This window comes from Pteronotus mesoamericanus, unplaced genomic scaffold, assembly GCF_021234165.1.
Source record: "Pteronotus mesoamericanus isolate MK-2021 breed Mesoamerican mustached bat unplaced genomic scaffold, CSHL_Meso_final contig_78, whole genome shotgun sequence".
NCBI classification, from domain to species: domain Eukaryota; kingdom Metazoa; phylum Chordata; class Mammalia; order Chiroptera; family Mormoopidae; genus Pteronotus; species Pteronotus mesoamericanus.
The window spans coordinates 31,378,918-31,399,584 of record NW_026555258.1 but is presented as its reverse complement, the minus strand read 5'-3'; the positions used below and the strand labels follow the sequence as shown (position 1 = coordinate 31,399,584).

The 20,667-nt window shown below is 39.4% G+C and overlaps 1 protein-coding gene and 1 pseudogene across 2 annotated transcripts in view; one reads left to right on the top strand and one right to left on the bottom strand.

The window, feature by feature from the left end:
* Positions 1-20,667, top strand: part of UNC13B (unc-13 homolog B) — a 208,162-nt gene that overhangs the window by 8,719 nt on the left and 178,776 nt on the right. For both annotated transcript variants that reach the window (XM_054584694.1, XM_054584693.1), the window contains exon 2: positions 14,624-14,653. In XM_054584694.1, the coding sequence (XP_054440669.1) occupies positions 14,624-14,653 (30 nt within the window). The remainder of the gene's footprint in view (positions 1-14,623; positions 14,654-20,667) is intronic.
* LOC129079445 (DCN1-like protein 3) lies at positions 12,889-13,825 on the bottom strand (annotated as a pseudogene).

Genomic DNA, 20,667 nt, shown 5'->3' with positions numbered 1-20,667 from the left:
TTTTATATTATTTTGAAGCAGATCCATACAACATGTCACTTCACCTATGAATATTTCAGTATGTATCTCTGAAAGATAAGGATTAAAAAAATAACCATAGCCCTGGCCATGTAGCTCAGTTGGTTGGAGCATTGTCCTGATATCCCAAGGTTGCAGGTTTGATCCCTGGTCATGGCACATACAAAAATCGACCAATGAATGCATAAATAAATAGAAGAAGAAATCAATGGCTGGCTGTCTCCTTCCCTCCCTCCCCCTCTCTCTAAAATCAATAAATAAAAATTAAAAAACCCACAAAACCAACATCACATTTTAGAAAATTTCTAATTCCATTAAATATCCAGCATTTGAATTTCTAGTTTGTTCAGAAATTTTATAGTTTTTTTTTTTATTTTTTACAGTTTGAGTGTTTGAATCAGGACTACAGTAGGCCCACACATTGCTATTGGTCGATAAGTCTTTTATGTCTCTTTAAAAAGTTTTTATTTTATTTTATTGACTTTAGAGAGTGAGAGGAAGGAAGAGAGAGAAGCATCGATTTGTCGTTCCATTCATGCATTCATTGGTTGATTCCTTTTTTTTATCCTCTCCTGAGGACATTTCTTTTTTTTTCATTGCTTTTAGAGAGAGAGGAAGGGAGAGAAAGAAACATTGATGTGAGAGAGAAACGTCAGTTGGTTGCCTCCTGTACATGCTGGGACTGGGAATTGTAGGCACCTGGATGGGAGGGGGGTGTTATGCCTCAGGGGATCATGTGTGCCTGGGGACTGTATGTGCCCAGACTGGCGATTGAACCCACAACCTAGGCATGTACCCTGACCAAGAATTGAACCCATAATCTCTCGGTTACAGGATGATGCTCCAACCAACGAGCCACACTGGCCAGGGCCATTGGTTGATTCTTCTATGTGCCCTGACTGGGGATGAAACCCACAACCTTTGTGTATGGGGATGATGCTCTAACCAACCAACTGAGCTACCTGGTTAGGGCTATCTCTCTTTTAATCTATTATAGTTTCACCTCCATCTCCCATACTCTTTGCAATTTGTTTGTTGAAGACACTGGATCATTTCTTGTTTTCAGACTGGGTTTTGCTGATTGTATCCCTGTGGCATAGTTTAACATGTTCTTGAGGTCTGTCCAGAAAGTATCAAGCCATATAATGGAAAAATAGACGCCTTTATTGAAGAAGATACTAGAAACATTGTACATAGGACAATGACGCCTTAGTTCCCTTCAAAGTAGGCACCTTGGGACTTCACACAGTTCTCCCAGCATCTCTTCCACTGTTCAAAACATTGCAAAATCCTTTGTTGGGATTACTATCACCTGCCCCATTGTATTTTCCTGAATCTCATCAATGGTCTGAAATCTCTTCCCTTTCAAAGGTGATTTTAGTTTTGGGAAAAGCCAGGAGCCGCAGAGCAGGGCTGTAGAGGGGCTAAGTCACCTGGGTGATTTAATGTTTTGCCAAAAACCCTACATGAGATGTGATACATAAGCGGGTGCATTGTTGTGACAAAGCTGCCAATCATCATGTGGTCTGGGTAGCTACAGCAGTTTTCGTTGTATTGTGTCTCTCAACCGGTGAAGATCATTGAGGTAGTACTCCTTATTAATGGTTTGGCCTGGGGCGAGGGGCACACTTGTGATGGAAACATCTTCCCAATTGAAAAACAGTTAACTTGGTCTTGAATTTGCTTCAACTTTGCCACGCCTTCTTTGGGCATGGAGAACCAGAGATGAATCATCTCTGACTCCTGAGTTATGACTTTCCTGAGGAAATCTTGTTCATTGGTAGCGGTTTGAATCAAGTCATTAGTAACTGCAGCATAATGTTCCTTCTGCTTTGGTAGCAGAAGCCGCAAAATGAATTTTGCCATGACATGTTTCATGCCAAGATCCTGCATCAAAATGTTGGACACAGTAATTTTTGGAATCCCCAGATCAGCTTCTAGTTCTTGCACCGTCAGTTGCTGATCATCGTTGATTGCTACCCATATACTTTCAACATTCTCAGGTGTTCTTGTTGCAGGCCTTCCAGAATGTGAATCACTTCCAACAGATTCTCAACCATCTTTGAAGTGTTTGTGCCACACTTTCATTTGTGCTGTACTCATTGCCTCGTCCCCAAAAGCCTTCTGAATCATCTGAATAGTTTCCATGTAGGAATGTTCAAGCTTAATGCGACAATTTGATGCAGATTCATTGCTCTGTACTTGTTCAGTCATTTTGAATGCAACAGCCACACAGTACACACACTCACTCAGTGTCATCTACTGCCCCGCTGACTAGTTCAGTGAGGTTGTCATTGTTCACATATGCACATTCCAGTCAACTCTCCTTGGCTGCCAGGTTACATCAATATTGTGCAAACTGTTCATGTTATATTAGCAATGGCTGGGCTTTTCCCGAACAGACTGCGTATACTTTTCCTATAATGTTGATGTTAGATTCAGAAGTTTGATCAGTTCCTCCTCCTACTTCCTCCCTCTCCTACCCACCCCTTCCTCTCTACCACCCGTTTTCCTTTTACTTCTTCTAAGGCTGCTAATATATATGGGTAGTGTTGAGTTCTTAATCAGAAGGTCCAGAATGTCTAGTTGTCTGGTGTCTCTCTTTTTGTGATGTTAGTGCTCATTAATGCTTAACATCTAGTCTGTTAATTCATCAGGTTGCAAAATTGTGATAGTCTAATTTAATCATTCCTTCTTCATTTATTAGCTGGAATATTTCAATGAAGAAAAACTTCCCAATATTTTCTATTTAGCTACCAAGTGAGCTCTTCTAAGAAGGTTAGGATAAATGTTTGATTCTTTTATTTACCAATTTTCAAATAGTGATTTGGTCCCTTTTGCATCCTCAACAGTGACCAATGAGTTCCTATTGTTTTCAGTATTATAATGATGTCATAGGTTTATGCATATTTGATGTGTTTCAATCAATGTGGTTATTCTTATTGATATGCAAATTGCCTGTCTTTTTTGCACCCCTCACTAGGGACCCCTCAATGTTAATATTTTGATGTGCATTTTTTCAGCCTTTTCCTCCATACAATTTGGACACTCTTCTCACCCCCTTTTTCTTTTGGCAAGCCTCTTTACTTTTATGCCACAATTTAAAAATGAACTGTTAACATCTGTTCAATGTACCTCAAAAAACTGAGAATTAAACTCTTAAGTGAGATCATGTGTGTGAAATTTCTTTGTGCGTTATAGTAACTTTTACTCCTGGATAGTAACTTACTTTTAGTCCCCTTTTATTTTCCCTCTTTGTAGATACTTAAGATGTAGTCATGTGTGTGACTAAATATGTTGCATGGTACAGTTTGGTAGTTTCTAAAACAGATACAAAATAAAAGGTGGTTTAGAAATGGAGTGTTTGATTCCAACTGAGAGACAGAAGGGTCTCAGTTAGGAGAGGAAGAGGAGGGAGGAAGTCAAGGTGGAGTCAGGTGTTTTTCATTATGGTGTCATTAATTGGGATAGGAAGCAGAAAAGAGTAACAGTTTCTGGGATGATGATAACTTTGGTTTCTAACCTGTTAAATTTGAAGTGCTAGCAGTCTGTCTATGTGTTACCGTAGGAAACATGACTTGGAAGATTGGAGTTAGAGGTATAGATTTGGTCTTGTATTCTTTGTTGGGTGGACGAATGGTGGCAGGGTAAACATTTACTCAACATTGTCATCATAATATGCTGCGTTTCATTGACTACAAGATGTCAGAGATTTTAAGACTCATTATTTTAAGTACCACTGAGGAAAAAAATACTATTGAGTTGACACATCATTGTTTTTATTTTTTAATTAAAATTTTAAAAAATTAAATGTTTTAATTTTTCTCAGAATTTAAAAAAATGTGAACATTCTGTAATTCAGCCCCAGCCTTTACTTCCAGGTGACTTCTTCATTGGGTTTCAGTTCCCTTTTATATAACAAACTCTTGTTCCGGAAGGTAATTAGCTTTCATCATTCTTTCTGTCTAGATAACATCCAACGTCAAATCCCATAGGGGCAAGTATATATACCCAGTGGTCACTCACAGTCTGAATAAATTCATCCTGAATGCTGTGGTCCTGAGGCTGGATACCTATCTTTTAATTAAAATTTTTTTTACTTATTGATTTTAAAGAGAGGGAAAAAGGGAAAGAAGAGAGCAGGGGTAGGGGGTAGAAGGAGAGAGGGTGGGGGTTGATTTGTTGTTCCACTTATTTATGCATTCATTGGTTTCTTCTTGTATGTGCCCTGACCAGAGATCATACCCACAACCTTGGCATACTGGGATGATGCTGTCACCACCTGAGCTACGCAGCCTGGGCCCTGTTATTGTTTTTAAGACACATTTTGACTGCAGGGTTCTAAAATATGAGAAAATGCCCCACCATAGAAATCAGTGAAATACAGAAGCTAACATCAGTAAGCCTTTACTCTTTACCAAGATCTCTGTTAATAAGCAGGGAAGGATTAATAATTTTCAAAATAACCTTGTTAGTTTATCTTTATTATATTCTCATTTTACAGATGAGTTCACTAGGTCCACAGAAGTTAGTATGTTTACAGTAAAGCTGAATTTAGATTTTCCTGGCTTTTAAAATGTAAACTACAAAATTAATAATATCAGATAGTGTTTTGGAACATGAAAGAAGTCTTATTTTATAAATGATGCTTAGGGGAAAATTACTTTTTGCACTGTTGGTTGTGAATCAGTATCACTATAGCTGTGGTTTCTGTTTGCTTAGTATGTATTCAGGGGCAATATTATAGCAGGTGTTTTTTAGACTGGAGAGTTCATTATGGCTGTAGTTTAATAGTGTTCACAACTTAAATTCTTTTTTTTTCTTGGGAGGACATGTGGAATAATGGAGAATCCAGGATTTTGGATTCCAGAAAATTGTTTTGAGTCTCCCAAGGTAATGACTAAAATTTTATCTACAAGGCTATTAACTTCATTCAGAATCATATTCTGTCAAGTGGGAAAGATAATATCTGTGCCAGTCTCACTGGATTGGAGTGAGGGTCAGTAGACATGGAAGTTCTCTGCAGTTTTAAAAAACAGACAATGCGGAGTGGTAGGTACAATGTTCTGAAAAGTTTAGGAGCTGGAAACAATGAATAAAACCTCACATAAGGTATAAAACATGCCTGGGAATTAATTGGGCTTCCACTGGAATATAGCCACCTTTCATGTAAACTGAGAAAGGTATCATTACATTGGGACTTTCTATACCAAGTTGACTCAAGATAAAATTGTAGACTTTTCTACTTGGCTAGATCTGGCAAAGTGCAGGTCTCCTGGCCTTAGGCAAATGATACTTGAAGATATTAACATTTAGTAGTCTTGAATATATCTAGTTGAAAGAACTGTAATGTTGGTACATGAATTAAGTACATATATTTGTGTGTGTGTGTGTGTGTGTGTGTGTGTGTGTGTGTGTGTGGTTTCAACAGCAGTTTACTCAAGAGACTAAGGCCCTGTGCTCTTCGTGAAATTAGCCTAATATGCCTTAGTGTTTTCAGCTGAAGTACAATATAGCCTTAATATTAAGGCATTATTATGTTGTCCACAAAGATAAACAGATGTATGTGGTTCATCCTCCAACTGGTTTGCACTCTAACAGGTACAACAGATATTAGAGACTGTAATATGATAAAGAACAGAATATGAAAAGCAACATTATAGAGGAACAATTAAAATAGTGCAGTTTTCATTTGGGGTGGTAAGGGGAAGCTTTTTGGTGACTATTTTTTTTTCTCATTTATAAGGGTAATATATACACACTTTAGACATTTTTGAAAATACATCGAGAGAAAAAGAAAAATTATAATTTCACTGGTATTAGCTGTGTATTTTTTAAAAATAAAATGTCATCATACTTTGTATACTGATTAATTTTTCATAGTCAAATATTATAGATTAGAATTTGACAAGGTCTCTTTGTGTTAATATTTTTAGTTTTTGGAAACTGGAAAGAATCTTTTACAAACCTCTAGCAAGCTAAACTTCTAGTAAGCTAAAATATGGCAATGCAGTGACATTTGAAATTATAGCAGTTTATTAACTATTTGAAAATGTAAGTACAAATCAAACAAAATACACAAGGAAGGGAGTGTATTAATTGCTGCATCAATAATTCTAATCTGTTCACTGTTAAGAGATCACAGTGGTGAAATAAATCACACTAAATCACTGAAATGAAATAAGACACCAGTATTTGATATTATAAGGATTGGCTGCAAACATATCTTTGTGGTGTATCTGTTGCTTAGTTGGAATGATCCAGTCACCTCTAGCAGAACTCCAATCTAGAGTCACTTACAACCTTTATTCTCCTTTCAGAATGATAACAAGTATTTTTGCTATGATCTGTAAATTCTATTTCTAGCTATGATCAGTGTGGTTCAGTTGGTTGGGCATTGTTCTGCAAAGCGAAAAGGTCGCTGATTCGATTCCTGGTCAGGACATATGCCTGGGTTGTGGGTTCCATCCCCAGTTGGGATGTCTCTAGGAGTCAGCAGACTGATGTTTCTCTCATACATCAATATTTCTCTCCCTCTTTTTCTCCCTCACTTTCTCATCTCTAAAAATAAATAGAATAAATCTTTAAATGCTATTTCTATAATGTCCAGAAAACTTGAGTTTCTATCTCTTTTGAGACCTATACTCTCTAGCAACTGGAAAAGAGAGATAGGCTATTAAAAATCACACTTGCAGACACACACAAGCATACACTCTTTATTGCAACTGGAGAAGGGGGAGGTAAGCTATTAAAAATCCCTTGTGTGCATGCCCCTCCTTCACTTGAGTGACTTGAATTCTAGCTTGCAGCTAGTTTGAGGTACCTTAAACAGGACCACTGAATCTTTTACACAGTAAGTAATGCTCAATAAACACTTGCTTTGATTTAATGTGTGTATGTGTCAGCAATTAATAACCTGTGGGCTTTGCTGTGGGGTATTTAATGGATTTTAATAAAGACCAAGAAATATGCTTTAAGTATAATAAAAAAAATTTAACTATACTGGCTTTAGGCATTAAAAGATAAAACATTAAGATGAGTGAATTAAATAATGTTCTAATTTTTTTATACTCCTTTATAGCCTGTAAGAGTTAGTCACCTAATAAAGGAATTAGGTGAATAGAAGGTTAGACTGACCTTGTGTTGTCCATGTATAACCAAGCTTGAATGAGTTCTGATAAATGGTAACCATAGAAATCTGATTGTGTATTAATGAAAATCTATTCCAACTAAGGTTTATTTATTTAGAAAACATTTAAAAATATATTTGAGCACTTGTACATGTTCAATTATAACCTGGACTGTGTTTACTTTAGAATTAGTCATTGGCTTTGTTAGTTGAAGTTTTACGTAAGTACCTGTTTGTCTTTGGTTTGAGAAGGAGCTTATGGGTAGTGAATTTTGCTGGTTTTTGTAGAAATTTATTTTTTCAAGGACAGGGTAGCATATTTATGTATACTTTATCAATATTCTCTTTAAATTATAATAAACAGCTATGAGGTCAGGTAGAAGTTTAGCAATGATATTTAAGCCTTTCTCAGAACTGTTCATGAATGAATGAAGCCATAGACATATTACTGGTTTGCAACTTTGGTTTTGTTTATTACTCTATCCACACCACCATATTTTAACAGAATTTATTTTATTTATTTTTCTTTGTCTTGGTTCATATGGGCATAAATTGAAGCATTAGCTCTGGAATTAGTATTAATACTGTAGGAGAAAGCTGTGGACTGCAATAAGTTTGTCTTCAGAATCTGGGTTTGAATTTCAGATTTTACTGTTTAAGTCTGAGACCTTGGGCAAGTTACTTAACCTCTTTGTGCTTTAGTTAATCTGTAAAGTGGAAATTGTATACTCTGCAAGCAGTGTTTTTTCAAACTGTCGGCATGATTCATTAGTCCTGCAATGACTTTAGCGTGTGACCAGCATTAGGAGAAAATGATATAGAGCTATTGCCAATAAGGGGAAATATTGTTTTGTGAGACTTTTTTTCATAGTATACATTCATACTGTACATAAATATATATGTAAGCAGATGGGAACTTTGTTGCAATGCAAGATATATTTCTTACCCTAGGCTGGGTTAAAAAAAATTGAAAAACATTCTGTAAAATTGTTAGGATTAAGTGCCTAGCATAGCTCCTGTTTCATAGATAGGCGCTGAAAGAAAGATGGCCTTGGAGAAGTCTTATTGGGTATTTTGGCCTTGTTGGATTTTGTTGTATTTATATAGATTTGGTCTTTATTCCAAGAGCTATAAAATAAAAGCTGGTTTGTTAATTTGTTATTGTATATGGAAAATCTGTTGATATAGAAAGGTTTTCTTTTTTTGAAAAGTATTGATTTGTGAACTCATATTCAGTAGGTGAGAGTGTAAATTTATATGACAACTTGGAATGCAATTAGGTAGTCCTTAGTAAAGTTGAAGGTATGTATCCCCTACAGCCTAGTGATTGCAGTGCTTGTGTTTGGTCAAAGGAGGCTTGCCAGAGGATGTTCACTGAAGCATTGTTTGTAATGGCAAGAATTTGGCAACAGCCTGAAAGTCCCATGGTAGAAGTTTGGATAAATAAACTGTGGTGTGTTCATCAAGTGGAATGCTAAACTAAACTAAGTTAAATGAATAAGTTAAGCTTCATTTCTCAATAATGATAGATCTCAAATCAAAATGGGAAGAGAAGCAAGTTGCACACAGATATAGTATAGATACCATATAATATTTAACATTTAGAAACATGCAGAAGTAGTATTATATATCATTATGGATATAAGCATATGTACTAAAAATTAAAGTTTACACTGGAATGATACATATTGATGTTAGGTTAATGGATTCTTCAAGGAAGGGAGGGAAGGAATGGGATTAAGTAGGGATTGCAGTTGTATTTGTAGTCTATTATTTTTTATAAAATTTTATTTACTTTTAGAAAGAAAAGGAGGGAGAAAGAAAGAGAAATATAGGTTTGTGAGAGAAACATCGATTGGCTGCCTGCTGCACACCCGTTAAGTGGGGACCTGGCCCACAACCAGGCATGTGCCCTGACCAGGAATCGGACTGTGACCCTTTGGTTTGCAGGCCAGTGCTCAATCCACTGAACCGCACCAGCCAGGGCTGTTATATATTATTACATTTAGATAAAAATAATATCAAGCAAATATGGCACAGTGTTGAGATCTGGACAGTCTGTTAGGTAAATGAGTAGTCATAATTTTTTTCTTTTCTGTTATGTATTAAATATTTAAATTATATATATTTCTTTAAAAAGTTTAGTGCACAATTCATGGCACAGGTTAAATACTCAATGGTATCTATTAAAAATAACACATTGCCCTGGCTGGTGGCTCAGTCAGTTAGAGCATTTTCCCTTACACCAAAAGGTGGCACATTTGATTCCCAGTCAGGGCAGATACCTAGGTTGTGGGTCAGACCCTGGTCAGGGTGCATACAGGAGGCAACTGATCAATTTTTCTCTCTTACATTGATGTTTCTCTCTTTCTAAAAAAATCAATAAGGCCCCGTCTGACTGGTATGCCTTAGTGGGTTGAGCGTCATCCTGGAATGCAAAAGGTGGACAACTCAATTGCTGGTCAGGGCACAGGCCTGGGTTGTGGACCTGGTCCCAGGTCCGAGTGTGTGCAAGAGGCAACTGACTGGTGTTTCTCTCATACATCAATGTTTCTCTCCCTCTTTTTTCCCCTCCCTTCTCCTCTCTTCCCCTCTCTTAAAAAATCAATAAAAATAAAAGTAAAATTGTACATTGTTTTTGGGTCTAGAGAAAAATGAATTTTTCTAACCTACTTAGGTCATGTTTGAGGCTTTCCTCAAACATGAAAATTCAATTCTGTCTAGAAAAATGTTAAAATATATAGAGTAGAATTATTGTGTGTCTATTTCCATAACATGGAAACAAATCTTCAACTTAGATATTTTTCTTTTTCTTTTTTAAAAAAGATTTTATTTATTTATTTTTAGAGAGGGGGAATTGGGAGAAAGAAAGAGAGGGAGAGAAACACCAATCAGTTGCCTCTTGCATACCCCAAACCTGGGACTTGGCCGGCAATGCAGGCATGTGCCCGACTGGGAATTGAACCAGTGACTCTTCTGCCCTTCTGTTTGCAGGATGATGCCCAACCCACTGAGCCACACCGGTCAGAGCTAGACATTTTTTTTTTTTTAAGTGTGAATCTACCTCCTTACTATGCATGTTATTTGCCCACTGCTTTTCCAGGATGAGTCATAACATTTGTGATTATTCTTGAGAAGTTTCCTGTGCTTTTGCAGATGGACTTTTGTTACAGTTGTGCTTCAATGTGTTTTAGCTTGTTTCCTGCCCTTATTGTGTTACAGATGCCCTCTGTTGCATCCTGGTTAACCAGTTTTATTATTCAAAAATCTGTCTGTCGTACAAAGCATTGTAAGGCTATGTTCTACATTTTCATATGCTCTAGTTCAGCACCGTTGGATAAAACTTTCCATGATAATGAAAATGTTCCATATTTGTGCTGTTTAATATGGTGGTCACTAGTCACTTGAAGCTACTCAGCTTTTGAAATGTGGCTAGTATGACCCAGGGATCAAGTCTTAATTTTATTTAATTTTGATGAAGTTAAATTTAAATAGCCACATGTAGTTGCTGGCTCCCATATTGGACAATGCTGCTCTAGCCTATTGAAAAGAATGCTAGGTTTGATTACTAGTATATTACTAATTTCCTGAGCCTGTTTTCCTATTGTGTAAAAGGGGACTAATAAGTCTTACCCTAACCATCTCTGGAGATCCTGGGGAGAAGTTAAAGAATATATGAAAGCCTGTTGAGAAATGACCAGTCCTGTGGGATACATATTGAGAGCTATAAAACTGTGTTGCTTGACTGTAGTTCCACTTCTAGGACATTATCCTAAGAAAGGAAAAATTTTTATACATCTCTGATTATCTGTAGGGATAGTCATCAAAGGTTATTTATAATTGTATTAGTTTGCTATGGCTACCATAACAGAGTAATACAAACTGGGTGACTTTAAACAACAGAAAGTTGTTGTCTCATAGTTCTGAAGGCTGGAAAGTCCAAGATCAAGTTTCTAGCAAGGTTGAGTTCTTGGTGAAGGCTCTCTTCCTTTCTTAAAAAAATATTTTTGTAAGTTTTTATTTAAAAGATTCCCTTTTCAATCTGTTCTGTACTGTACAAGTTCCTGCCACCCACCCTTCCAGGAGTTTTTTGAGGACTTTTTTTTTTAAATGGAAAAATAACAAGAGGACCCTCTACTGAAATGAGGTAGGACCAGAGTCAGTTCCTGTGTGGCAGCTGTTCAATACTGGCCTTATGGAGTGCAGAGGAGTCGGGGCAACGGGGCCTCCCTCTTGTGAGAAAAGAGCTGAGAAAATCCATCTTCTCTTTTGTGAAAATGGTCCAAACTCCACTATGAGGTTCCCTGGCACTCTTCTTATACTTTATATATTGAAGGCACTTCCCTCCTTTATGGCCAGTTTTAGCAGGCAAAGAAATAGGAAGGAATATAGAAACATAGTACTTTACCTAGTACTATGCAAACTATTTTACTATGTAAAATATATACATATCATATATAGGTATACACATACACACACACATTTGGGGGGAGTAGAAGAAGAGAGTCATATAAAACTGAATAGTCATCACATTACCCCAAATGAGCCTGACATTAACAGAGATAATAAATAACATCTAGGGGATAAGTGACAACATGGGTACAGAAAGAAGGGAAAGGACACATATTTAACTATTAAATACACTTCTATATTTGTTTGGCAGAATTCAGGCCATCCCGAGGATTCTGCACTTGCCAGACAAGATGATGCTATGATGCTAAAAAAATTAAAAAAAAAAATAAAGCATTCAAGTGGAGCTCCATATCACAGTTTTCCTTCAAGTCAGGTGTTCGGCCAACCATCAGGAACAGAAACTTTGGCTCTGAGATAAATGGAAAAAAAATGTATCTCCACTTACAACATGAAAATACAGAAAATTCATTAAAAAAAAAAAACCCATCAAGGTTTACATTCAGCAACATGGAGGTAGCACTGCTTTCTTTGCATCCAGTGCTTAAGTGGTTATTGGTATGTGTTCTAAAAACTGCTCACTTCACCGACATGTACAGCACGTTGGAGGATAAACTCAACATGAAATGTGATGGGCCAAAGAAGGAATGAGCAAGAAGTGCAGGAAAGAAGGGTTTCAGATAATTTAGCTTAAAAGGGGGTTGTCATCAGACTACTGACACTCTCTGTTGGCCTTGGCTCTCCAAGAGCTTTTACTTACCTGGGAATTAGTGCAATGTGTTTAATAGTTACCACTGCTAGTCAACTCTATAAATCTTTAAAAATAATTATCACAACTTAAATTCAACCATTTAGACAGCACTACATACAGTACAGACCTGCCCCGAAAAACAGCATGCAAAACTGAGGTCTGGCACTGTTAATTCAGCCTAACTGGCCCATTCCCCACCCTGCCCAACACCCCCCCCCCGCACCTGAAATCTAATTTGTGCCCCAAAGTTGGCAGGCTTATTCTATCTAATGGCTTAAAAAAAAAGAAAAGAAAAGAAAGAAAGAAAAGAAAAGAAAGGAAGGAAGGCAGGCAGGCTGCACAACATGTAGTCAGGTTCAGATATTTTGGGGGATCTCCCCAAAAGAAATAACCAAAATAACCAAAAAAGTAAAGAAATGCCTAAAACATAATATAGCATTTTAGAGTACTTTCAGATACAAGGCAGGGAAAGGTGTAAGGCAGAAAACATCCATATCTTTGGTAATTTCCAGAAAGGTCCAATTCCTTGGGTGACTCCAGGGCACCGGGCAGACCCTAATGGCTGCCCCGGAGCAGAGCACTAAGCTTGCTCCTGGGGATACAAGCCTAAGTAAGGATCCTGAGCTGAGGGCACCTACCCCAGCTCGCTCTTTTTTCCTCTGTTCCATCTCCCACTCCACAAAGGTATCGGAGAGAGTTGGCCAGGCCTCATCTTCACGGTAGTTGCTGAGGTCAGGACCAGCCACCTGAGAGAAGTTAAGGAACATGTTCCAAGTGTCCCAGGGATGCCATTGATCCCTGAGGTGTTCTCTGTTAGGAAGTTTAGCCACTGGTTCAACACTGGAGGATTGTTCTGGGTAAAGACTGCATTCCACAGGGTAATGGTTATTTCCCAATGAAGTGACCACTGCCCTTCTTCAGAGTCCAGGCCAAACTGAAATGTAAACTCGAAGAGATCCTTGAATTTTCCTCTTGTTTGGCTTCTGTTAAGAGACCAGAGAACTGTGCATAGATCCCGTTGCTGTGGTCTGCACTTAGTTAAGGAAAAGCTTAGTGCTCTGCTTTTCAGCCATCAAAAAACCCCTTCCTGGTGAATTTGTACATGGTAGCAGCCTGGAACTTCCAACGCAAAAGCAGCACTCAAAATTTTGTGGGGTCAACATATAGGTCACTGTAAAAACGCTCCATGCCTCCCTCCAAAAGTGCATCCTCCTGCTCACCCTTGTAGAGCCTGAACAGTTCTTCCAGCCTCTGCTAGGAAGACTTCCCAGCATTGGACTTGGGCTTCCTCCTAGTACCTCCTGAGGATGTTGACAGCTGGCAGGCCTCAGTGGCAGCCTCTTTGTTTTTTGTCCCATTAATGAGGATATCCCCACCTGGCTTGCAGTAGGCTAGGGGGTGTTCCTTACGGTGGCCTGCACCCTGCCTGTCGAGTGACTTGCTGCTAGGTCACAGTCTCTATTCATGTTGCCCAGGATTGATGACGGGTTCTTGTACTTGGTGTCACACTGGCTCATGATCAGATGCCCTTTCTGCCACTGGCCCTAGAATCTCAATATGCCGATCATCTAGAGGAGCCAGCCAGCAAGTTGCTTCAGAGGTTCCTCTAGTCAAACTCTTTCTGGAAATGATGGCAGCCTAGAGGGTCAAAACTAACCTACGACCCCTTCTTGAATTTCCAGGCCCCCTACCCCAGCCACTACTTGTTACTCTACCACTGCCACTGCCTCCTCTTCATCTCAAGACCCTCATCTTGACTAGCAGATGGCTGCCATCTCACTGTGTCTTCACATGGTGGAGTAGGAGAGAGACCTAGCTTTCTGGTTTCTTCTTACAAAGACATTAATCCCATCATGAGGACTTTACTCTCAAGACCTCATCAAACCCTATTAACCCAAAAGGCCCCACCTCTAAATACCATCACCTTGAGCGTTAGTGCTCCAACATAGGAATTTTTACTTTTTAAAAAAATTTATCTAAAGTATATTTTATTGATTATGCTATTACAGTTGTCCCACTTTTTTTCTCCCCTTTACCCTCCTTGGCCCTGTACCCTGCTTCTCTCCAGCGTTCTCCCCTCCCCTTAGTACATGTCCTTGGGTTGTGCATGTAAGTTCTTTGGCTTCTCCATTTACTATACTATTCTTAACCTCCCTCTGTCTATTCTCTACCTACCAATTATGTTTCTTATTCCCTGTGCCTTTCCCCCCATTTTTCCTTCTATCCCTTCTTGGTGTAGTAGGTGCTCAGGAAATGTTGGCTAAATAAATTATTTTGTGAAAAATTTTCATGGTGCTTTTTTTTTCCTTTTGCAGTTAAAAGAGCCAAATTCCAGGGTTCACCAGGTAAGACCAGCCTTTAATTATTATGTCCCCTCATACTTGCTGTGATTCAAAAGCAATCTTTTAAACAAATAATTTTATTGAATTCATTGATTAAATTAATTAAGCTCACTAAATCCCTTACATTATTTATTAATAACTCAATATGAGGAGATATTGGTCAAAGGGGTACAAAGTTTCAGTTATGCAAGATGAATAATTTCTGAAGATATAATATACAGCAACGTATATATAGTTAACAAGTATTGTGTAATAATTAAAACTTAATTTTCTAAGAGAGTAGACCCTAAATGTTTTCAACACACATATACACCCTCTCACTCGAAGTGGTAACTATATGTTAATTTGTTTAATCCTGATGATTATTTCTCAATGTATATATATACCAAATAATCAATTTGTATACCTTAAAATACATAATTTTAAATTGCCAATTATAGCACAGTAAAGCTGGAAAAAAACAATTCTGTTGCAAAACATTAAAGAAATCTATATCTATATATTTATCTAGTGAAAAGTTAAAGTCCCCTTACTTCCTGACCAACTCAATTATACTTCCAGAATAACTATTTAGAGGCTTTTATATATCTTTTCAGATTTTTTTCTGTGTATATACATGTCTACACTAGTGGATTAGCTACACATATCTTTGTGCAACCTGCTTGGTTTCTAACACGTCATGGAAGTCTTTTCTTATGTGTGTATATACATATATCTAGTTCTTTTTAAAAAAATGTTATACAGAATTTTGTTGTAGATTTGTACCATAGATCCTTGATTGAATATTTAGTTTGTTTTCAATCTCTTGCTATTCTAAGAAGTAAGTATTGTTGTGCATTTTTCATTGCCTGCTTTTGCAAGTGTAAATGTACACTAGAGTTCAGAAGTAGAATTGCTGGGCCAGAGATATGTATTTTAAAGAAATTTGGTAGCTGCTATCATGCATACTGCCTTTCTGAAAGTTTTTGCTAGATTATGCTCAGACCAGAGTATTTAAGGGTTTAATATTATCAACATTAAATAATATGAATTTTTTTTTAAATCTTTACCCATCTGAAGATAAAAAATGGTATCTCCTTATTTTAAAACACATTTCCTAAATTGCGAATGTCAAGTTACTCTGGTTACTTCTAGGGGAAAGGAAGAGTACTGGGGATTACTGGGGAAAAGTGAACATGCTTGGGAACCCAGGAAAATCTGAAAAGCCAGACCTTGGGTGCAATAGGAACTAAAGCAGGTTCTGAGCTTTCTATTCTCTCCACTGGCTCTGGGTTAGAATCTGTTTTGTTCTTCTTGCTCTTCCAGCTGGCTTGCTATGCTTGCATGTAGCCCATAATTGTATCTGCAATGGAGTTTGTATGCCTCTCCTTCAAGCTCTATTACCAACCACCAGCTGTCACTACTTCTTTGTTTTCCCTATTTAAAGTCTTTTGAGAAGTAATCATACTGGTCTTACCTTTTGGCCAGCCCATAAATTGGATGCTCTTGAGTGGAATCTGCCCCTGGTCTAATCAGCTATGTTTGAATATGGGAAATGGACTACAAAATCATATTATATGAAACATAGCTCAGAGGTCTACTGTACTTATATACTGGATTGATATATTATTTTATCAATCCTCAGGGGTTGATAAAAGAAAGCTTTAACTTCTGCCAGAAGTGCATGACAGGGCCCATTTTCTCACTTCTTTAACATTAGGTAATCATTGTAAGCAATATTTTTTACATTTAAAGTTCCCTATCTTTTCTGGGGGCCTGGTACCTGTGAAGGGTCACCACCTGGACCCTTCCCATCCTGTTGGCATGGGATGAAGTCCACTGAACCACACCAGCCAGGGCTGGTTATGATTAACATTTTAATAGATTGAGTAAAATAGAATAGGAGGAAAAAAGATGGCGGAGGAGTGAATGGGAGTCACACTGACCTCCTCCCTCCAAGACCAAACTGGAATTGCAACTAAATAGTGGAGTAATCACCTGGAAAACAATGGAACGATAGTGGAAGAGGAGCCTTGGAGCCGCGGACAGACAGTGGATTCGACTCTCACACATCCCAATGGGTGAGAAGTCTGGTGGAGGCTTGAGAAGGTGGGCTGGGTGCCCACGGGCACTAGCACCAGAGGGACATTGAAACGGCCAGTTAGCTCCCCCCGAGAAGAATGGGGTCTGAATCATAAACAGGGACCTCTAAACTACAGCAGCTAAAACCAAGAAAATACAGACAAAACGCAGCCCCCAAAAGCTTAGGGGCTCTCTCTGCCAGAGACAGGTGGCTGGGGATGGAAAGGGACATTTAAAGGGCCAACACAAAAATTGCAGTGGCAGCTACTGTCCTTGATCTCTGAGTAGAGGCGGCAGCAGGGTGGGCTGGTGCCTGGGAAAAGACTGGTGAGGAAAACTTTGTGAAGAGAACTGAGACGGCAAGGCCGGTGGAGCCCCGGTGATAACGCACCTCCCACTTTGCAGCTACCATCTCGCTCAGGCATAAGGGAATCAATTATCCTGCCTTTTGTGCGCTCTGCACACAGCTTGTGCGCATGTGAGCTGGGGGGCTGAGTGCAGACTGGCTGGGAGAGCCTTGAGGAGAGACTGGAGACAGAGGCATTGGGGAAAGAAAGGGAGGAGGAATCGGGGAGTCCCGACTCCCTCCCCGTTCTGTAGTCTCCATTGTGGACTGTAAAGGCAAACCCCCAAAGAGGCAGAAGCGGGGCGCGCATGAACCAGACTGCCTGCGATTGAAACGAAGTCCACACAGCGGGTGGTTCTTGGCTGAAGGGGTCACGGAATTGCCTGGAGACCCCTGAGGAGAGACTGGAAATTGAGGCGTTGGGGAAAGAACAGGAGGAGGAACCGAGGAGTCCTGACTCGTTCTCCTTTATGTAGTCTCCATTGTGCGGGAAGAGGCCACACCCCCAAAGAGCCAAAAGCCGAAAAGCACCCAGTGCAGGGACGCACACTTGCGCCAAGTGGCCAGAGAGGGTTGGCGATCCTGTGTGTGGACCCGCGCGGGCTGGCGAGGGCTCCCACAGATTGGCACCGATATGGCCTGTGAAGGAGTGTGCAGGTTGCCGAGGGCAGGCGTAAACTGTCCTGCGTGGGCCTGCAAGTGCAGAGCGGTCCACAGAAATAGTGGATCCCCTGCCGAAGGGGTCACAGAGCTGCCCAGAGTCCTTGGAGGAGAGACCGGAGACAGGATTAACCGGAGAGCCCTGGAGCTGACTTCCTCCCATTTCCGTAGTCTCCATTGGGCGAGGGCAAGCAATGCACCCAAAGAGCCAAAAGCGGGGAAAGCACGCAATAGAAGACCCTAAACTGACCAGTGCTGGGATGCCTGCCTGCCAGGGGGGCCAGAGGAGTTCACGAGGTCGTGAATAAGCCCCCTGGTCTGGGGCAAGCATGCGCGAGCCCAGGCGGGTGGGGGATCCTGCCACTGGGGAGTGCGCTCAAGGAGCTGGCGTGAGAGTACAAAGCGATGCAAAGAAATAGTCCGTCCCTGACTGAAGGGGTTACAGAGCTGCCCCAAGCAGGAGTCAGACACAGGCAGTTGACTCCTGGAAGGCTCAAACAAAGGATGCAGTGTCATATAGGGTCAACAAATGACATCATCAGAGGCAGGCCCAGAGAGAAAACTCAAGAAAAAAACTAACTAAATAAATAAATAAAAAGACCTGTCTACCACAGAAGTTTAATTCACAAAGTTAGGAAATCTAGACGGCCCAATTGAAGCAGAAGCAAAAATAAATAAATGAATGAATGAATGAATAAGTAAATTACTTAACAGACTCTCACAAAAATGGGAAGAAAAAGAAGTTCCCCCCAAATGAGTGGAAAAGGGGACTCCTCACACAGAGAGCTAAATGAAATAGAGGCAAGGGAACTATCAGATATTAAATTCAAAACAATGGTTCTAAGGAAGCTCAATGAGCTCAGCCAGCTCAAAGATAGCTATCAGAAACTGCAGAGAAACTATCAGGATCTTACAACAAACTATATCAACTTGGAAAAGGACATAGAAACTATCAAGAAGACACAAGAGGATATGAAGAATACCATTTCTGAATTGAAGAACACAGTAGGAGGAATCCAAAGCAGGCTGGATGAAGCCGAGGATCGAATCAGTGAGATGGAGGATAAGGTAGAAAAAAGCTCCCAGAAAGAACAAGAAATGGAAAAAAGACTCAAAAAGAACGAAGAGGCATTTAGGGAAATGCAGGACAACCTGAAACGCAATAATATCCGTATAATAGGGATACCAGATGGAGAAGAGGAGCAAGGGATAGAGAACCTCCTCGAAAAAGTAATGATGGAAAATTTCCCCAATTTGAGGAGAGAAACCTCTCATGGATCCAGGAGGCACAGAGGACCCCACTCAAGAGGGACCCAAGGAGGTCCACTCCAAGACACATCATCATTAAAATGGCAACTATCAAAGACAAAGAGAGAATCCTCAAGGCAGCAAGGGAGAAGGAGAAAGTAACATACACGGGGGCCCCAATACGCCTAGGAGCTGACTTCTCAACAGAAACACTACAAGCCGGAAGGGAATGGCAACAAATATTCCAAGTCATGAAAAGCAGGGGCCTACAGCCAAGGCTGCTCTACCCAGCAAGGCTCTCAATTAAAATAGAAGGGGAAATACGGAGTTTCCCAGACAAGAGAAGGCTAAAAGAATACATCTCTACCCAACCAGCACTCCAAGATATGCTAAGGGGACTGGTTTAAGCAGATGAAGGAAAAGAATGAGAGAGAGAGGAGCACAGGTACAAAGAGAAAATATGAGTTAAGTTTCTATCAATAATCTCTCTCAACGTGAATGGACTAAATGCCCCCGTCAAAAGACACAAGGTAGCTGAATGGATAAGAAAACATGACCCACACATATGCTGCCTACAAGAGACCCACCACGGAGCAAAACACCTACACAGATTGAAAGTAAAGGGATGGAAAAAAATATTCCAAGCAAATGGGCATGAGAAAAAGGCCGGGGTTGCCGTACTTGTATCAGACAAAGTAGATTTCAAAACAAAGGCCATAAAAAGAGATCCAGAGGGGCACTTTATAATACTTAAAGGAAGAATCTATCAAGAAGACATCAACGTTGTAAGCTTATATGCTCCCAATATAGGAGCCCCCAAGTTCATAAGGAAATTGTTGGATGACTTCAAAAAAGATACAGACAGCAACACACTGATAGTAGGGGATTTCAACACTCCACTGTCAAAAATGGACAGATCTTCCAAACAAAACATTAATAAACATATTGTGGCGCTGAATGACACACTGAATCAAAGAGACCTAACTGACATATATAGAACCTTACATCCCAAAGAAGAAAAATACACATTCTTTTCAAAGGCGCATGGCAGTTTTTCAAAGATAGACCACATGATAGGACACAAAGCAAACCTCAGCAAATTCAGGAAAATTGAAATAATACCAAACTTTTTCTCGGACCACAAGGGCTTGAAACTGGAAATCAACCTCAAAGAGAAACTTCAAAAACTTGCAAACTCATGGAGACTGAACAGTAGACTATTAAACAATGAATGGGTCAATAATGAGATAAGAGAAGAAATCAAAAAATTTCTGGAAACAAATGAAAATGAACATACAACAGTCCAAAACCTATGGGACACAGCAAAGGCGGTCCTGAGAGGGAAGTTCACAGCAATACAGGTCTATCTAAAAAAGACAAACATTTCAAATAAAAGATCTAACACTACAACTTCAAGAACTGGAGAGACAACAACAAATAAATCCCAGAGCAAGTAGAAGGAAGGAAATAGTCAAGATTAGAGCAGAACTGAATGACATAGAGATGAAAAGAACAATTCAAAGGATCAACCAAGCCAGAAGCTGGTTCTTTGAAAAGATAAATAAAATTGACAAGCCTTTAAGCAGACTCATCGAGAAGAAAAGGAAGAGGACCCAAATCAATAATTCAGAAATGAAAGAGAAATAACAACTGATACCACAGAAATACAAAGTTTCGTCAGAAACTACTATGAACAATTATA